The following is a 14,999-nucleotide window of genomic DNA, read 5'->3' on the forward strand; positions in this document are numbered from 1 at the left end:
AAAACAAGAAAAGGAAAGAAAAGGATGTAAGAGCAGTAGATCCAAAGAAGCGGCGGCACTGCATCTACAGCTGATTGCATAATATATATGCATACATTTAAATTTATTTATGTGTAGAATGATATACGCGTACTATAGTACGATTGTTTTTCTTTCTGGGTGGAAAAGCGACACCCACAGCGGACGACACACAAAAAATAGTGCCAGAAGCTTGACGGAGAGACGCACACGCACATACGCACTCCCTGGTCACATGCGTGTCGGAGAGACGCCATGCGCCAACGAAGAGTGTGTGTGGATGGTGTCGCTTTGGGGGGGTGTTCTTTTCGAAGGTGTGTGGGTGTTTTTATCCTTATTTGTTACCTTCCTTTTCGTGTACTACTGCGTTCTCGTACGTCTTGTCACACGAAGGTGTTTCATCTGTGTTCAACGCATATTAAGTCAAGGAGGGATTCTTTTTTTCTCCATTTTTTTTCACTGTTTTCTTTATTTTTAGGTTTCGTGTTGTTTTATTCCTCGCCATTGTGGTGTTCGATGTAACGCAGATGCAGTTGCAGATAGTTCGCCTACCGCCATTTTCTTTGAGCGTGTGTGTGAGTGGTTTTGATTTTGTTTTTCCGTAGAATCTTTTCTCTGGCTGGGTATTCTTCACACACATACTTGAAATGAGACATGAATTACCGCGTTCAATTCCTTTCCTGTACTTATGAGTAGTTTTTTTTTTTCTCTTTCTTGATTCTTTCTTCTTTTACTATTATTACCACTGTGTAATGCACATCAGACATGGGTGTTTAGCGATGCTGTGTACGCGAAGGCACGAGCCTCTTCTCATCAGAAGAGAGAGAGGCTCGTGCCTTCGATGTAATGGATGACAACTTCGACTTTTTGTGTAGAGAGCGAGAGTATGAATAAAACGAAAAGAATACCTAACGTTCGGCCTGAATGCGATGCCTCTTTTGTGTTTGCCTTTTCTTTTTGGTTTAGGAGGAGCGAGAAAAATCCAAAAGGAAAGGCAGAAGGAGGCGTCGGCATTGTTGCTCGTGTGTTGACTTCATTTTCTTTTAGGAAGGGGGGAGGAAACACGTATCATGCGGCAACCCTCCATACCGGTAATGACAGCGGCCAATGTGCCTTGGGACGATCCGTGGCATGGTGCATTTGACTCTTAATGAGAGCCCGTTCCTCCCACCACCACCCCTCCCCGCCTGGCTATTTCGCTTCCTCCGCAGCAAAACGGGGGCTTTACCGGTACAAACAGCAGATGGCCACGTAAGCGAATCACTCTCCATGCACGCGCCGCCCTTTCGTCTTACTTTTATTTCCTCTTCACATAATTGACTTTCAACAGCTCACCCTTCGCCTCATCAAAGACAAAAAGCGAGCCGTAGGTGTTCAAATGAATGACATCGTTGATGGCGCTCCCTCAGCGATGACGACCGCCAAAGACGAGGCGGACGCACTTACCCTGACCCTCGCCGTCTTCTACGACCCGAATATCTTTCACTACGTGAGCAGTGGGTGGGACCTGGACGAGCTCCTCTCGCAGCGCATCTGCACCTTGACGAGCACCCTCATCCAGGCCTCGATATCGCTGCGCCCCGCCGGTGCGGAGAACAGCGCCGCTGCGTACGTTATGCGTGCCTCCCAGCTGCGGCGCGAGGCTCTCCGCGCCCTTTTCCTCGACGGGGGATTTGGGCGTGATGAAGCGGACGAAAGCGATTACGGTGAAGGCGCTCACGATGAAGGCGGCGTGACGGTGGACAGCTCACTGGCAGCCGCGCTGGATCGCTGGATGCCTCTCACGCACCTCCACGTACACGGTGGGCAGAGGCCCAATGCAGCGAAGCGTGACGGCAATCGCGGTGCGGCTCCGTCGGTGCTGGTCATCGACGATGAAGCGACCGACGACGAAATGGATTTGCGGCGACTCCTCTCCCCTGCACAGCCACCGCAAACCAACGGCAGCACCAGTACGACTTCTCCACCTCCACGTCGCAGGCGCACGGCCACGCGAACGCAGCTGCCTCTTCTCGTCCCTGCAGGGCCGCACCCGTCCGTTACGTTGGTGCTCAGCCTCGTGAAGGACTCGCGCACGTGGCGAAAAATGCGTCATGACGCGCGGTGCGCCTCTCCGTTAAGGCCAGATGGTGCGCACGCACGGGCACTCGGAGCGAATCCTCCGGCAACGGACGTAGATCGCGGTACTGAAACGGAGGCACCGCAGCAACAGCCACTGTCGTACAGTTCGGCAGATGTACCGTCGGAACTGTTTGTGAGTGCCGATGATGCCCTGTTTTCGCAGTGGCTGGAGTCCACGCGTGCGGTGCGGCGACGGTGGCGCCGACAGTGGCAGCAGCAGCACTGCTCCGAAGAGGCCACGGTAGCCGCAATACCATCAGCTCCACTAAGCGATAGGTACGGCGCGGAAAGGGCTGGAAATGTCTGTGCTGTTCTTCTATTGAATTCATCCCGCAAGACCGCGCCCGGCCGCAGCAGCAGCAGCAGCACTTCAAGTTCAGAAGATGACGATGGGGCACCGCATTCCGATGAGCCGGCGAAAAGAGGTCAGAACGATTGTGGTGGGGCTCGTGCGCCAGGCGATGCAGATGCGCGGCGTGCAGCGATCCTGTCTGCTATCGAGCGTCGGCAGCGAAAGTGATTTCGACTACGTAAACGCAGCATGAAGGAAGGGAAGGAGAGGGAGGGGAACTACATCCTTCTTCAACATCTGATTCTCATCTTCCTGCTCACTGTCTCGCCCCCTGTCCCTCTCGTTGTTTTCCCCTGTGCGGTGAGTTATGCGTGGGAGGGTGCCTTTTTAAATATCCGCTTTAGCCGTCGAATTAGTAATCACTTTATGGTAAAGGGTTTGGTTGGACGTCTTGCTTAGCGCCTCTTTCGCAGTGGCAGTGTGCGTTGAAGTTCAGTTATCATGAAGCATTGGGTTTTTGTTTTCCCAAAAAGAAAACGCTCGTTTTGAATGGGAAGCGAAACAACGTCCTCAATTTTGTTTGTTTGTTTTCCCTTCTTACCCCTTCAACAATGAAGCGTCGTCCCTCCTCTGTTTCCCTCTCCTCCATTTCTCTCCCTCCGGTCATTTTCTATGTGTCCCTCGCCTTCTGCGGCCAGATCCACCTTGGTATCCGCTGCCTTCGTCTCGACCGCCCGAACCGAGAGAAGTCAACGAGGGCCTCCTGCGTCGACGCTCGCTGCCGGGGCGTTGCACATCCATTATCATCTTATTTTCGCTCTTCCCTTCCCACACTACTAGTGTTGGGTGACGACGTCATGGTGCGCACAAAGGAAAAGAAGGCAAAAGGTGATGGCGCCTTCACCAAGCGGAAGCAGAAGGTGGGCCGCAAGAAGCTCGCCCCCGCCACGGCAACGCGGGCCGAGGTGCACGCCCGCACGCTGCGCCTTTCCACCTCCGCTGCCATGACAGCTGCGATGGCCGCCCCGCGCGTGGCAGACCCGGCGCAGCATCCTCCGTCCTCGGCCACCGCCGCTGCAAGGCAGAAGGCGGCACAGGCAGAGACACGCAAGCGGCCCGTCATTGCGGTGCAGAACTTTGCCGAACTCCTCGCCGGCACCCACCACTACAAATCGGCGCAGCGGGCGTCTTCCTTTGCGACGCTGACGCGTGTTCTCGCGGCGCAGAAGGTGAAGGAGGACGCGGCGGCTGCGGCACGGGCGGCGAGCACACGCGGAGAGTCGTCTGGTGCCTTTGAGGAGTACATGCGTTACGCCGCCTCAGAGGAGGCTCCAGCCGGAAAGTCCTCCACGTCTGGCACCTCTGCCGGTTTGTCGCGGCTGACGGCGTTGGAGAAGCTGAAGGCGTTTGCGACGGCGCTGGAGGCCGTCACCGACACCGATGACGATGTGCGCCGTGGCGCGTTGCAGTCGCTGGAGGTGCTGGTGGACTTTCAGTGGATCTCGTCGGAGCGTGATCGGCATGCAGGTATCTCCCGCCTGCCCAGCGTCGCCACCACGCAGGACGCCGCGGAACTCGAGCGCTGCAATGCGTTGCTCTTGGATGTGCAGTCTGGCAAAGCTCATGAGGCAGAGCGCGTACTTGCGGCGTCTTCTTCATCCTCCACGACTGCAGGAGCCTCCGTGGCATCCGCAGCAGCAGCGGCACCCTCGACGGTGTCGGTGGACCGCGTGCAGGCGATTCTGCAGTCCGTGCACGTTGCCCTGACGCACGCCTTGAAGTCGGTGCGTCTTACAGGGGTGGAGTTGCTGGCGTTGCTGCTGCGGGTGGCCCCGCCTGCGCTGGTGCGCGTCGCCGCGCGCGCCGTCTGTCGCCACCAAACCGCCTACTACTACAGCAGTCCGGCGGCGGTGATGGGGGGGATGATGGGCAGCGGCGTGGCCATGGCAGGGGCGCCGCGCACCTCCAAAAAAGGCGCCGCCGGTGACCCGTCGTCATCGCCTGCCCCCTCTGCTATGGAAGCTGCGCAGTCCAGGGCGGCCGCGGCGATGGAGGAGGAGGAGAAGTGGGTGCTGACGCTGGTGCGCCGCGTTTCTGCGCTGGTGCTGCGCACGAAGCACATCGGCGTCCTCCCTGCGTTGCTCGGTGTCTTTCTGAGACACAGCGGGGACGCCTCGTCGGCCGGCGAGGAGGCCGTTGTGGCCGATCTCCTGCGCAGCTGCGTGGATGAGCGCACCGCGCACGACGGGGGCCGTGGTGCGGAAACGAGAGCCGCTGCCGCTGCGACGGCAACAACAGTGCCGATGATGGCCGACAGCGCGCGTCCCGTGTGGCGCCATCCAGAGCTGGTGAGCCAGTTTTTCGACGAGGTCGCACCGCAGTGGGCGAACCACTGGAAGGAGCTGATGGAGCTGCGGCTGGAGCTGCTGCGGCAGGAGGACCGGCTTGCGACGGCGTCCGCCTTGGCGCGCTCCTTCGCCACTGTTTTGGTGTTTCTGAAGCGCCAGCAGCGAGCTCAAGGCGGCTACGTGAAGGACAGCAAAGTGAACTTTTTCTCCCGCAATCGGATGTCCTACATCAAAGCGCTCTTCATTGACAAGATGCCTGTGACGATGCAGGAGCTGTTGCAGCCGTTTCAAGGAAGTGCCGCTACCGCCGTTGCTGCCCCGGCCACGTCCGCCGTCAGTCCCCGCAGCATGAAGGCGCGTTTGGAGCTCGGTCTCGCCCTAGTGATGGTGTGCGTCCCTCTGGCCGGCACAGAGGAGGGCTGGCACCTGATGCGCGATTACTTTTCCATTGTGCTTTCCCTTCCCCGCCAGCAGCAGCAGCCGGCGGCGGAGGGGGGAGGGGAGGCGGTCGCGAAAGGCAACGGCGGGTCGCCGGCCGTCTCTGCGACCTCGAACGCTGCTCAGTCCTTTCGCTTTCCCTCGGTGGCCCTGTTGGAGATGTCCGTGCGCTTGTATGAGCAGGTGCTTCGGCTGTACCCCTGCACGGCAGCTCACGTGCGTCTTGCGGACGATGGCGACGATGCCGAAGGGACTGCCTCCGGTAATGCAACGACAGAGGAAGCGAAGGCGTTGTGGGGAGAGCCCAGCGTGAGCCGAGCGTCGTTGGTTTCGTTCCAGCAACAGCAGCACAGCACCGTGGCCATCCGCCTTCTTTCGTTGTTCCCTGCACTGTTGAACGCGGTGATCAAACACGTTGTCCCTCGCACGGAGTGTGCCGGCGCCTCTCTGTCTGCGTCAGCCAGCAGCGAGGACGCAGCGTTGGTGCGCACGCTCCTCTGCACGTCGCACATTCTGGAGCGTCTTGCGGCGTTTCCTGATGATCTGCTGCGGGGGCGAAGCACCCGTCACAACGGTAGCGATCTCACCGCGGCATCGACGACGGCAGATCGATCTGCGGCGGCGAAAAAGCTGGAAGAGGGCTTTGGCCTCGTGCCCCGCCTTCTGTTCGCCCTACGTGCGCAGACGTCCGTATCGCGCCCTGCCGCCGTAAAACATCCACGAGCTGATGACGATGAGAAGGGTGAGGGAGAAGGAGAGAACGAGGCCGGTGCAGCAGCGGACCGCTCTGCACCATCACTGCCGCTGCCCGCGGAGACGCGTGTGGTGGGGGTCCTTCTCGCCTACCCCGGCGTGGTGGACGCTCTCGTGCGTCGCCTCCTACGTGTATTGTGGTTCCTCTGCAGCAGCGGCCACCCGCTGCTCACCCGCACCGACACCAGCGACAGCAAAGAAGCCACCGACATCTCAGCACCGCCGCTGGCGCTTCTTTTGAAGAGGTCCGTGCCCTTCTTGTTTGGTAACGCGGCGGCTGGTGTGGCGGGCGTTCTGCAGCGTTGCGCCGTCCCTACAGTGCTACTCGCCCACAGCATTCTCTATTACCTGGGCGAGGAGGAACGCCGCGCAGGGGAGGAGGCAACAGCGCTGGCCGACGCGGCTGTTCGCTGGGCCGATGTCCGTGAAGTGCTACGTGCACTGCGTGTGTGAGAAAGAAGGGGGAGGGGGTTTCGTGGCGGAGCTCTCCTTCGTTTTTGATCGGCATAATAAAACTATCTTCATCTTCTTCTTTTTTACGCGATTAACGGTGCTTGGTCTTAGCACCACTGACGCTTTCTGTGCCGCCACCACAAGGAATCTCGGAGAGAGAGAGATAGAGAAGGGGCCTTCCCGTGTCTGCGCCGAGGAAGCAGGAAACTAACTTGCGACGAAGCATCAGCAAACGCACACTGCAGCATTCGTAAATGAACTCCTTTTAACGTAAACGGCAACGAACTGTCTAAACGAACGAGAACAGCAAGACAGAAACAGATTTTGTGGATAGTAAACCAAGTACACGGCAACCCTCACAAAAGGTCGGCGACAACGTGCTTATACGTGCGCATTTATTATCATTATTTTTCTTGCTACTCTTCGTCGGAGATGCGGAAGCGCCGGGGATCAAATGTTCAATGAAAAAAACGGTGCTTTGTAACCCCCGCCCCTTCACGCGCTTCCATGTAGTAGCCTCGTAACTGTTTTTTTTTTCTGAGGTATTTGCCGGACGCAAAACGAAGAGCAGCGCGTTCGTGTTTCTCTCTCCCTCTCCCGCACTTCACTTTTGTATTTCATTCCACCGTTCTGTTTCGTTTTCTTTCCTTCTTCTGCCAATTGCCCCCCCCCCCTCCTCTACAAAAAACTGGTGTAGGGCGCACCCTCGTTGGACTCACTCACATCCCTTTGCGTGTCAGTTCCTACCGTTGGAAAGCCAAAACGAACATGTCTGCCGACAAGAGCGCCCTCGACAAGTCACCCGAGGAGGTGAAGGACTACCTCAGCAAGGACGCTTTTAGCGAGTTCCGCACCACGCTGGACCCCAGTAATACCCGTGCCCGTCACGGACTTCTCCCTAAAGACTTCCAAACCACCGACAATGAGCATGAGCGTCGCATCAACGACTACATCCACCAGCACAGCACCTGGCGCCAGAACGTGTACGTTCTCCGAAGCTACGAGTACTGGAAGCTGCGGGCCGACTACTACCCCTACATCCGCCGCAGCGATGAGAAGGACAACTTCTTCCTGCGCGGCATCACCTGCCACCCCCGCCTGTCGGACTACCCCATGTGCAAGTCGGTGATTCGCGACTACTTCGTCTGTCGTGATCGCAACCCGGTGCTGCAGATCTTTAACACCTGCGCCCCGCTGAAGGAGCAGTTTTGCGCCTGCATCAACGAGGTGTTCGTGAAGAACCACGAGCGGGGAGACAAGAAGTTCAACGCCAACCGCGAGGAGTTCTTTGACGAGCAGCGGTCGAAGCGCTTCACGAAGCTGCTGAACCAAGTAGAGGAGTCGGTGGAGGCCAAGACGAAACTGCAGGACTAGCAGAGAGAGCGGGTCTTCTTCTCTGCTGCGTGCGAGTGCTCTTTCTTTCTTCCTATTTTTTTTTTTTGAGGGCAACCGCGTTCGATGAAGTGGACGTTGCTGCTGCGGTCTGATCTGCGCCTCACCCGTGCAGTGAAGAAGAGCGCCGGTGGCTCTCGTCGTTTTTGACTATATTTGTGTCTGTGTTTGTGTGTGTGTGTTGTTTGTTTGTTTGTTTCTTTCTTTCTCTTCATCTCTCTTCTCTGACGATCTTCGTTTCGTTCCTTCGCCATTCAGCGCTCCTTCACAAGAGTAAAAAAAAAAAACAGGAGATTCTCTCTCCAATTGTGTCACGCTTCCTCCTCCACCCTCTCTACGATGTGTACGGAAAAACCCAGCAGCAGGAGCAGCTGGCTTGAGACTTGCTTCAACGCACGCGTAGTTTGTTTGCTGCTTCAATACTGGTTGCAGGAGCTTATCGTCTTGTTGGATTGAAGAGGCGTATCTTCTTCCCCTTTGCTTTTCGAAATAGAATGGTGGCGGCGGGCACCTGGGAGGAAGTTGTTAACACCCCCTCCTCCTTTCGCGCCGTTATGTTCTTATTCCGCCTTCTGACAACTGCCCGTTTCTCACCGCCCATTTTCTTCTTCTCTTCCCTCGCTTTCCTTGAGTGGTCGCAATGTGTGTCGTGCTCTCCTTCGGGTACTCCTCTGTATTCTTCTTTGTTTTTCCACTGCTTGACGTTGTGTCACAACACTGCTGACGTCTCGCGGCGTCACCGTCGTTATCGATTCCAAAGGCAACTCCGACCTCTTCCGGCGAGTTCCCTTCCAAAGCAAAAAGGAAAATCCAGCTCTCTTCTTCATTACTTGGTTTTTTCTCTCCCTCTTACACCCTTATCATCATTATTATCAAGAATATTACCTATCGATCGTAGCCGTTATACGTCGCCAGAACTTCCCCCTGGTAGATCAACGTCACGCAGCTTTCTTTTGTTTACTGTTTTTCTCTCTTTAAAAGGTAAAAAGGCTCTTCTTCACCTCAACGGGGATGTCCGCAGCGGCAGCAGCAGCCTCGCTTGTGCGCGTGGGCGAGCTCGCTTGTCAGAAAAACTCCTTCCTGCGCGAGCTGACCGCCACGGTGGTGTCCTGCGAGCCCGTCAAAGCCGCCGGCGCTGCAGGCAAGAAAAAGGCGAAGGGCGGAGACGGCAACGGCGCTGCAACCGCAGAACTCTTCGACGTTGTGTTGAGCGACTCCGTGCTTTTCCCCGAGGGCGGCGGTCAACCGTGCGACTACGGCACCCTGCGGGTGGTGGAGAAGGAGGAGAAGGGTTCTGATGCAGAGGAGAGTACGAAGATGGTCCCCATCACCAGTGTCCGTCGTGTCGGTGACACCTGCGTCCTGACCAGCTCGGTGCCACTGACGGTCGGCGCGGCGGTGCATCAAGTCGTGGACTGGCCGCGCCGGTTGGACCACATGCAGCACCACACAGGGCAGCATTTACTGACCGCCGTGATGGAGCGCACGGACACAATGCACCTGCCGACGGTCAGCTGGTCCCTCACGCACCCCTACTGCTTCATCCAGGTGGACGTCGGCGCCTACGCGGGCGACTCTGCCTCTCCGTACCACGCGTACGTGACAAAAGAGAGGAAGATTTGCGATGACATGGTGGCGAAGATAGAGGACCTGTGCAACGCCGCGATTGCGCGTAGCACCCCGGTTGTGTGCGACGTCTTTGTGAGCCGCGACGCGTACCAGCAGGAGCAGGAACGCCGAGCCGCCTCGCCCGTTACCGCGGAGGACGGCGGCGGCGAGGAAGCCTTCCGCAGCCGTGGCATTCCGGAAGACGTGAAGGGCCCGATTCGCATCATCTCGCTGACGCACATGGACAGCTGCACCTGCTGCGGCACCCACCTGCATACCCTGGCAGAGCTGCAGGCCATGTACCTCCTACACCAAGAAGTCAAAGGGACAACGGTGAAGCTGCACTTCATCACGGGTGCCCGGGCGGCACAGCAGTTTCACGCCATGTACCAGCGAGAGCGTCAGCTGATGCCGGAGCTGGGCGGTAGCAGGCCGGAGGACTTCGTCACGGTTGTGCAGCGCCGCTCCAAAGAGGCGACGGAGGCGGAGAAGATGATGAAGCGGTGGACGCTGGAGCTGGCGGGTCACGAGGCCCGTCGCATCCTTACGGAGGTGGCGAAGAAGGAGGAGGAGGACAAGGCAGCTGCCGTGATCGTCGTTGCACTCCGCCGCGACGATGTCGAACTCGACTTCTTTAACGAGGTGCGTCTGCAGCTGGACGCTGCGGGGTATCGCCGTGTTGTGCTGGTCGCTGCCTGGACGGCTGACCGCTGCGTCACCGGCACCGTCACGAGCGCGAAGGACGTGGCTGGGCAAGTTTTCATTACAGGTGGGGAGTCGCCGGCGGACATGGAGAAGGCGGTGGAGTTGGCGAAGGAGACGCTGGAGGGCCTGAAGGGCGGCACCTCGAAGTTTGGGTTCCGTGGGAAGGGCAGCCTGAAGGAGTGGGATGCGCTGGTGCGGCGCCTGCAGGAGTAAATCGATGAGATCCCTGGCGTTTTGTGTGAGTGGCCGGGTGTGCTGTATGTCTATCGACCTGTGAAGGAGAGGACACAAGCCCGTCTACGTGGGAGGCGGCCTCCTTACATGAGTAATGCTAACTTAAATGAATGAAATTCACACGTTGAAAGCTGCGGCTGCGGGGAAGCGACTGGGCTGAACGGACGGTCACGGTGCTACAGGGGAGTCATCGAGTCTTCTCTCCGTGCTCCATCTTCTTTCTCACACGCACCTAGGAAGAGAAAAGAAGAGAAGAAGAGAGACCTGTTCGAGACGAGAAGTGTTGTACCCCCCCCCCCGCTGTGGATTGTTCACCGTGCGGAATACGCCTGCGCACTTCGATTCTCAATACAGCTGTCGCTCTTTACCTCCATGTTTGCATCATTCTATTGGGACACGCTTACCTTCTGCCTCCTCTTTCCCTTCGTGTGCCTTTCCACCTGAGCCAACCTTTGCTTTTGCCGTTTTGACGAGGTGAAGTAAGTCAGCAAAACAAAAGAAAGGGTGGCGTTTTGAGGGTGTGTGTGTGTGTGTGTGTGTGTTTTTCTTTGATGGCAACTACGCGAATTCACCGCCACTCTTTCCGCATCACTTTCTGAACATTGTTGATACCGTCCTTCTCTTGTTTATTCGGTCGGTGTTACTGTACTCCACTTTCTCCTCACCTATATATATATGCACAGATATCTATACTTCATCGGCACACGCCTCTTTCTATACTCGCCTCGTTTGTTTTCGCACCACCTCGACGCAGTCCTCAAACAGCGAAAATAATAAACAAAACAAGACGCTCTTCTATATATTTATTATTACTACTACTTTGATTAGTCTTTGGTTTTCATTCGTGTAACATTGATTACTCTCCCACGGTCGGCAGTGGTGCTTTAGGCGGGTGAATGCTGCTCTGCCATACATCTATTTATTTATTTACATCCAACAGTAGACAAACGATCCATCGCAGCACAGCAAACACACACGTTAATCGCGCCTCGACCAGCAACAGATGAATCCACCGATCTCCGCAGAACGCAGCAGGCCGCGTGGGACGGTGGCGGAGAGTCCATCGACCCCCGCTCCATCACAACCGCCGTCCGCTCCTCCGCGCCGCCACCGCAGCCTCTTCGACCTCGATGCCGATATTTTTCATTACATCTGCTCCTTCGTCCCTGTCGATGACGTCCTTTTTCACCTCACCAACGTCTGCCGCGACGCTCGACGGCGCCTGTGGGGCAATAATGAACTCTGGCAGCAGCTGTGGATGCGGTACCTGGTTCAGTTTTTTAAGTCCCTCATTCCACCCGCAAAGCTGACGAACGCGGCGACTTCAGCAGCAGCAGTAGCCGCCACTTCCTCCTCCTCTTCTCCGGTCCTTTGCACGTCGCCCTGGCCTGCGGGGGCGGTGGACACGACGGCGACGACGATGGTGGGGGCCACGTGCGCCTGCAGCGACGCGGCATGGCGCCTCTATCACTACCACGCCTCGAAGGAGGCGCGGCCGCGGGTGGAGTTGCTCGAGCGACTGCGCGTGACGCCGGAGGACATCTCCGACCCTCCCGCCGAAGAGACGCCGCAAAAGGCGGTCAGCTCTTTCGTGGGGTTGAGTGCGGGGATGAGGCGGGGCGTGGACAAGGCGCAGGAGCAGACGCTGCTTTTCGCGCAGCTGTGTGCCACCCAACTCGTGACGAACAACCTCACCCACACCGAGACGCCACCGCCGGCGAGTCGGATGCTGTCCGCGCAGGGAAGCCCAAAGCCCGCTGCTGCGGATGTCCCGCCTTCTGCAAGACCGCCCGATAAGAAAAGTAAAAAGGCCGCGGCTGCTGCGCGACGGCGGGAGCGACAGGCGGAGAGGCTGCGACGAGCTCTGCACTTTCTGCTCTCCGCGAGTGGCCACCGACCGGCCTTTCAAGACCGCCTGTGGTCGAGCACCTACGAGGCAGGTGAGGCTTACCAGCGAGAGGTACTGAAGGGCGCTGGGGACGCATCGTCTGCAAACCGGCGTCACAAGAAGAGCACTAAGGTCAACGCTCTGGTGGAGAAAGACCGGCTGCGTCCGCTGAGCTGGCTGGATGACCGCGACACCTCCGTGAAGGTGCTGTTCTTCGAAGACAACTCCCGCTCCGTCGGCGATGCCGGGTCGGTGCAGGCGGAACGCATTAAGCTGCTCGCGGCGATCGCCCACCACTGGCGGCTCGCCTACGCACATCAGTTTTACTTAACACCGACAGACGGCAAAGACCATGGCAGTGCCCAGCCGCACCCCTCTCCCCTACTCCGCGGGCATGTTTCGCGTGATAACGATGAATACGGCGCTGCCACCGCAGCCAGACTGCGGGATGGGCGCGCTTCATGGGAGCAGGTGTACCGACGCTTTCGCGACGACAGCGCAAACGTGCACAGCGCCCGCATCCACGAATCCCTACGCCGGGTTGGCATGGGCGACGCGTCATCTGCTGATGGTGCCCCTCCTACCTCTCCGACCTCATCCGCGCGTGTACACGTCATCCCCTCCTCCGGTAACCCGCTCTTCGACATGCACCTCCTCACCTACAGCAAACGTAAGCAGTTCTACGCGGCGATGCTGACGAGCACGGTGGAGGTGCCAGATGGCATGGGAGTCTTCGTCGCCACGTGCGTGTCGGAGTCCTTTCTGCGGTGGTGGTGCTGGCGCAGTCGTCGTCTGAGGGAGATCGCCGCAGCCGAGACCACCCCAGTGGACCACCACCGCGCAAATCCAATCCCTCCTCCCTCAGCCACCATCACGCTCCCTACGATCCCGTCCGCCTATCACGGCGCGGTGCCGGCCACCACCACGTTGTGGATTGCGCGGGTCTGCTCGGTGCACAAGCCGCAGTACGGCACGACGGCCAGCGACGGCAGCTTCGGCCGCCCCGCCCCGATTGAGGCGGAGGAGTCCTTTGTGTACTCGTCCTCCTACTCCGATGTCACCTCGACGGACACACTCGCCTCGGACTCGGCCTCGATTGACTTCGTCGAGGAGGTGCCGGAGGCGGAGGCGGAGGTGGACGAGAGCGCCGGGCCGGGTGTAGCGGCAGAGAGAGGAGAGGAGGAAGAGGAGGATGTGGATGCTTTCCAGTCCTACCCCGATAACGGAATGGACGGCAGCAGTGGCAGTATCCAGCCTCAGCGAACTCAGCAGCAGCAGTGGCAGCAACAACAGTCGCCGTCGTCGACCCGATCTCGAGCGAGTGCGCCACGCGTAGCTCTTCTCTTTCCTCTTCCGCACCTCCTCGCCTACTGGTTCATGATGCACCACGTCACCTTCTACAGCCATCAGGTGTACCGTCGCATGTGGGGCGACCACGAGATCACCATCGCCGTCTGCAGCCGCATCCTCAGTCCCACCGGCCACAGTGTGGAGTGTCGCCTCTTTTACACCCTGCGCTGTGCGGCGTTCCCGCGCATGTATACGAAGATGATGTTCACGCCAGGGACGCTGCCTGTCCTCACGATCCAGGACAAGATGTCGGCGCGATCGCCCTACCGCTCACCAAGCACGACCTCTGCCTCCTTATCATCGTCCGCGAGGTCTTCGTCGTCGTCCTCCTCGGAAGGACTACGACCCCCATCACGTGTTCACGCAAGAAACGTTCGCCGCAACTCGGACTCCGACTCCTCGGCAGACCCATCGCCTTCGGGACACCCGCCGGCACGTCCGCCACCGCCGTCCGCGTCGCGTGATGCCTCCTCCACCACGTCGTCGTCGTCATCAGCAGCGCCTCGGCAGCGGCGGCACCCAACGTTGGACGAAAAGCCGGTAGACAGCCGGCAGGTCTACGATCTCTTCTGGACCGGCTTTGGTCGCGTGGAGGTGGAGTCGGGACCGACCATCTCCCGCGCCAACCTCGTGCGTCTCCGCGTGGCCCTCGGTCTGACCGTCGACTTCCCGATGGGGCTTCTGTGGAACGTGCTGATGTTCGCCTCTGGCGTCGGCCCGCTGATCCTGAAGGAGCACCGGCATTCCCTCTACTTCGCCCACCCCAAAAGCTTCACCGACATCCTGGAGGAGGAGTTTGGCGAGGCCAGCTGCTACGGCTACGGAGCACGGCCCGTTATGCCCACCGCAGGCGGTGGCGGCGTCATGCCCAACCCACTCGACGCAGTCGTCGAGCTGATGCGGGAGCAGCACCATTTAGACGAGGACGCCCGGGCCCTCGTGGAGGGTCTCGCAGAAGTCGAAAACGCAAGCAGCCGCCACGCAGAGCGCAACAGCAGCGGCGGTGTCGTGGATGTCTCCTTCTCCACCGCGGAAGGAGCGGATAGCTCGGAGCAAGACGACGATGCTAGGCGGGAGAGGAACGCGGTACCGCCGACGGAGCCGACGACGTCCTCCCTTTCCACCTCATCGACGATGACGACGCACGGCTCGTGGGGGCTGGACTCGGAGTTCAGCAGCATGGGTGGGCGCTCGTCGTGACGTAGCTGGGCAGGTACACGCATATTGGTCGGATGCACTACGAGATGTTTTTTTTTGTTGTTGTTGTGAAGGAAAGAATGAAAGACGCCCCTCTGCTGCCATCCTACGTCTCTCTCTCTCTTTGCAGTGTGTCGCGGCGCAGTGGTCCGCTTTTGCCTCGCATCGTGTTGGGCGTCGTGCGGAGATGTTCGTTTTCTTT

The 14,999-nt window shown here is 58.5% G+C and overlaps 5 protein-coding genes across 6 annotated transcripts; all 5 read left to right on the plus strand.

The window, feature by feature from the left end:
- Nucleotides 1-1,346: 1,346 nt before the first annotated feature.
- ABB37_08808 (hypothetical protein) lies at nucleotides 1,347-2,659 on the plus strand (the record flags this gene model as incomplete). Its single annotated transcript, XM_015807926.1, has 1 exon — nucleotides 1,347-2,659. Exon 1 carries the CDS (start codon nucleotides 1,397-1,399, stop codon nucleotides 2,657-2,659), a length of 1,263 nt encoding a protein of 420 aa, XP_015653584.1. The 5' UTR covers nucleotides 1,347-1,396.
- A 468-nt stretch (nucleotides 2,660-3,127) lies between these two features.
- Nucleotides 3,128-6,423, plus strand: ABB37_08809 (hypothetical protein; the record flags this gene model as incomplete). Its single annotated transcript, XM_015807927.1, has 1 exon — nucleotides 3,128-6,423. The coding sequence occupies exon 1, from the start codon at nucleotides 3,289-3,291 to the stop codon at nucleotides 6,421-6,423; it is 3,135 nt and encodes a 1,044-aa protein (XP_015653585.1). The 5' UTR covers nucleotides 3,128-3,288.
- Nucleotides 6,424-7,118: 695 nt separating this feature from the next.
- ABB37_08810 (putative mitochondrial hypothetical protein) lies at nucleotides 7,119-7,797 on the plus strand (the record flags this gene model as incomplete). Its single annotated transcript, XM_015807928.1, has 1 exon — nucleotides 7,119-7,797. The coding sequence occupies exon 1, from the start codon at nucleotides 7,192-7,194 to the stop codon at nucleotides 7,795-7,797; it is 606 nt and encodes a 201-aa protein (XP_015653586.1). The 5' UTR covers nucleotides 7,119-7,191.
- A 648-nt stretch (nucleotides 7,798-8,445) lies between these two features.
- ABB37_08811 (hypothetical protein) lies at nucleotides 8,446-10,341 on the plus strand (the record flags this gene model as incomplete). Of its 2 annotated transcripts, none has more annotated exons than XM_015807929.1 (1): nucleotides 8,446-10,341. In XM_015807929.1, the coding sequence occupies exon 1, from the start codon at nucleotides 8,827-8,829 to the stop codon at nucleotides 10,339-10,341; it is 1,515 nt and encodes a 504-aa protein (XP_015653587.1). In that variant the 5' UTR covers nucleotides 8,446-8,826. The 2 variants fall into 2 exon arrangements, with proteins under 2 accessions (XP_015653587.1, XP_015653588.1); XM_015807930.1 differs by having other exon boundaries at nucleotides 8,574-10,341.
- Nucleotides 10,342-10,840: 499 nt separating this feature from the next.
- On the plus strand, nucleotides 10,841-14,800 carry ABB37_08812 (hypothetical protein; the record flags this gene model as incomplete). Its single annotated transcript, XM_015807931.1, has 1 exon — nucleotides 10,841-14,800. The coding sequence occupies exon 1, from the start codon at nucleotides 11,366-11,368 to the stop codon at nucleotides 14,798-14,800; it is 3,435 nt and encodes a 1,144-aa protein (XP_015653589.1). The 5' UTR covers nucleotides 10,841-11,365.
- Between the last annotated feature and the right edge of the window lie 199 nt (nucleotides 14,801-14,999).

Source organism: Leptomonas pyrrhocoris (genome assembly GCF_001293395.1).
Source record: "Leptomonas pyrrhocoris isolate H10 chromosome Unknown, whole genome shotgun sequence".
Classification (NCBI taxonomy): Eukaryota; Euglenozoa; class Kinetoplastea; order Trypanosomatida; family Trypanosomatidae; genus Leptomonas; species Leptomonas pyrrhocoris.